The sequence below is a fragment of the Octopus bimaculoides genome, chromosome 26 (assembly GCF_001194135.2).
Source record: "Octopus bimaculoides isolate UCB-OBI-ISO-001 chromosome 26, ASM119413v2, whole genome shotgun sequence".
Classification (NCBI taxonomy): Eukaryota; Metazoa; Mollusca; class Cephalopoda; order Octopoda; family Octopodidae; genus Octopus; species Octopus bimaculoides.
The window spans coordinates 8,821,800-8,822,603 of NC_069006.1; the positions used below are offsets into that span (position 1 = coordinate 8,821,800).

Here is an 804-nt window from a genome sequence, read left to right on the forward strand (position 1 = left end):
ATATATATATATATATATATATATATATATATATGCGTATTTTAAATCTAGTTATTTGCCCTTGTCTTTACCATTCAAGCTTTTATCCTTGCAGTTTCTTCCTTCAATCTGATTTATTCTATATTCTTTACATTTCGATTTTGTCATCTTTGGATCCCTCCCTTTCCGCCTTGAATCCTAACCCCTTATAATTATTATTATTATTATAACTGGATCTACATCCTTAACTGTAAGTCAAATCTTGCTCTGATCAACAATGGATTTAGGCAAGCGTCCACGTCGTTACACTTTGACTATGTTCCACATCTTATTTTCGTCGATGGCCGCTGTCGTCTGCTCTACCCAGCGCATTCCCGAGAGTGAAAACATGTTCTATACTGACGGACGTCGTGTTGTCGAAGTCCTCTACGGCCACATGGACGACTACAATCACCCTCTTTGCTTTGTCTATGGTCAAAGGTAAGCCAAACGATCCCTTTTTTTTTTTGTAAAAAAGAAAAAGTTTGTTTAATAATATTATTATTGTTTCAAGGCGGCGAGCTATTAGAAACGTTAGAACACCGAGCGAAATGCTTAGCGGTATTTCGCCTGTCGCTACGTTCTGAGTTCAAATTCCGTCGAGCTCAACTTTGCCTTTCATCCTTTCGGGGGTCGATAAATTAAGTACCAGTTGCGTACTGGGGTCAATCTAATCGACTGCCCCCCCTCCCCCAAAATTACGGGCTCTGTGCCTAGAGTAGAAAAGAATCGTTTCAATGCTGTTTTCTTTCTAAATGACGATGTTATGCTTAAAAATGAAAGTTT

General features: G+C 38.6%; 1 protein-coding gene across 1 annotated transcript in view; it reads left to right on the plus strand.

The window, feature by feature from the left end:
- The first annotated feature begins 55 nt into the window (after window positions 1-55).
- The window catches only part of LOC106883552 (uncharacterized), a 14,744-nt gene continuing 13,995 nt past the window's right edge, over window positions 56-804 (plus strand). Inside the window, exon 1 of the mRNA XM_014934600.2 lies at window positions 56-459. Coding sequence (XP_014790086.2) covers window positions 257-459 — 203 coding nt within the window. The 5' untranslated portion in view covers window positions 56-256. The remainder of the gene's footprint in view (window positions 460-804) is intronic.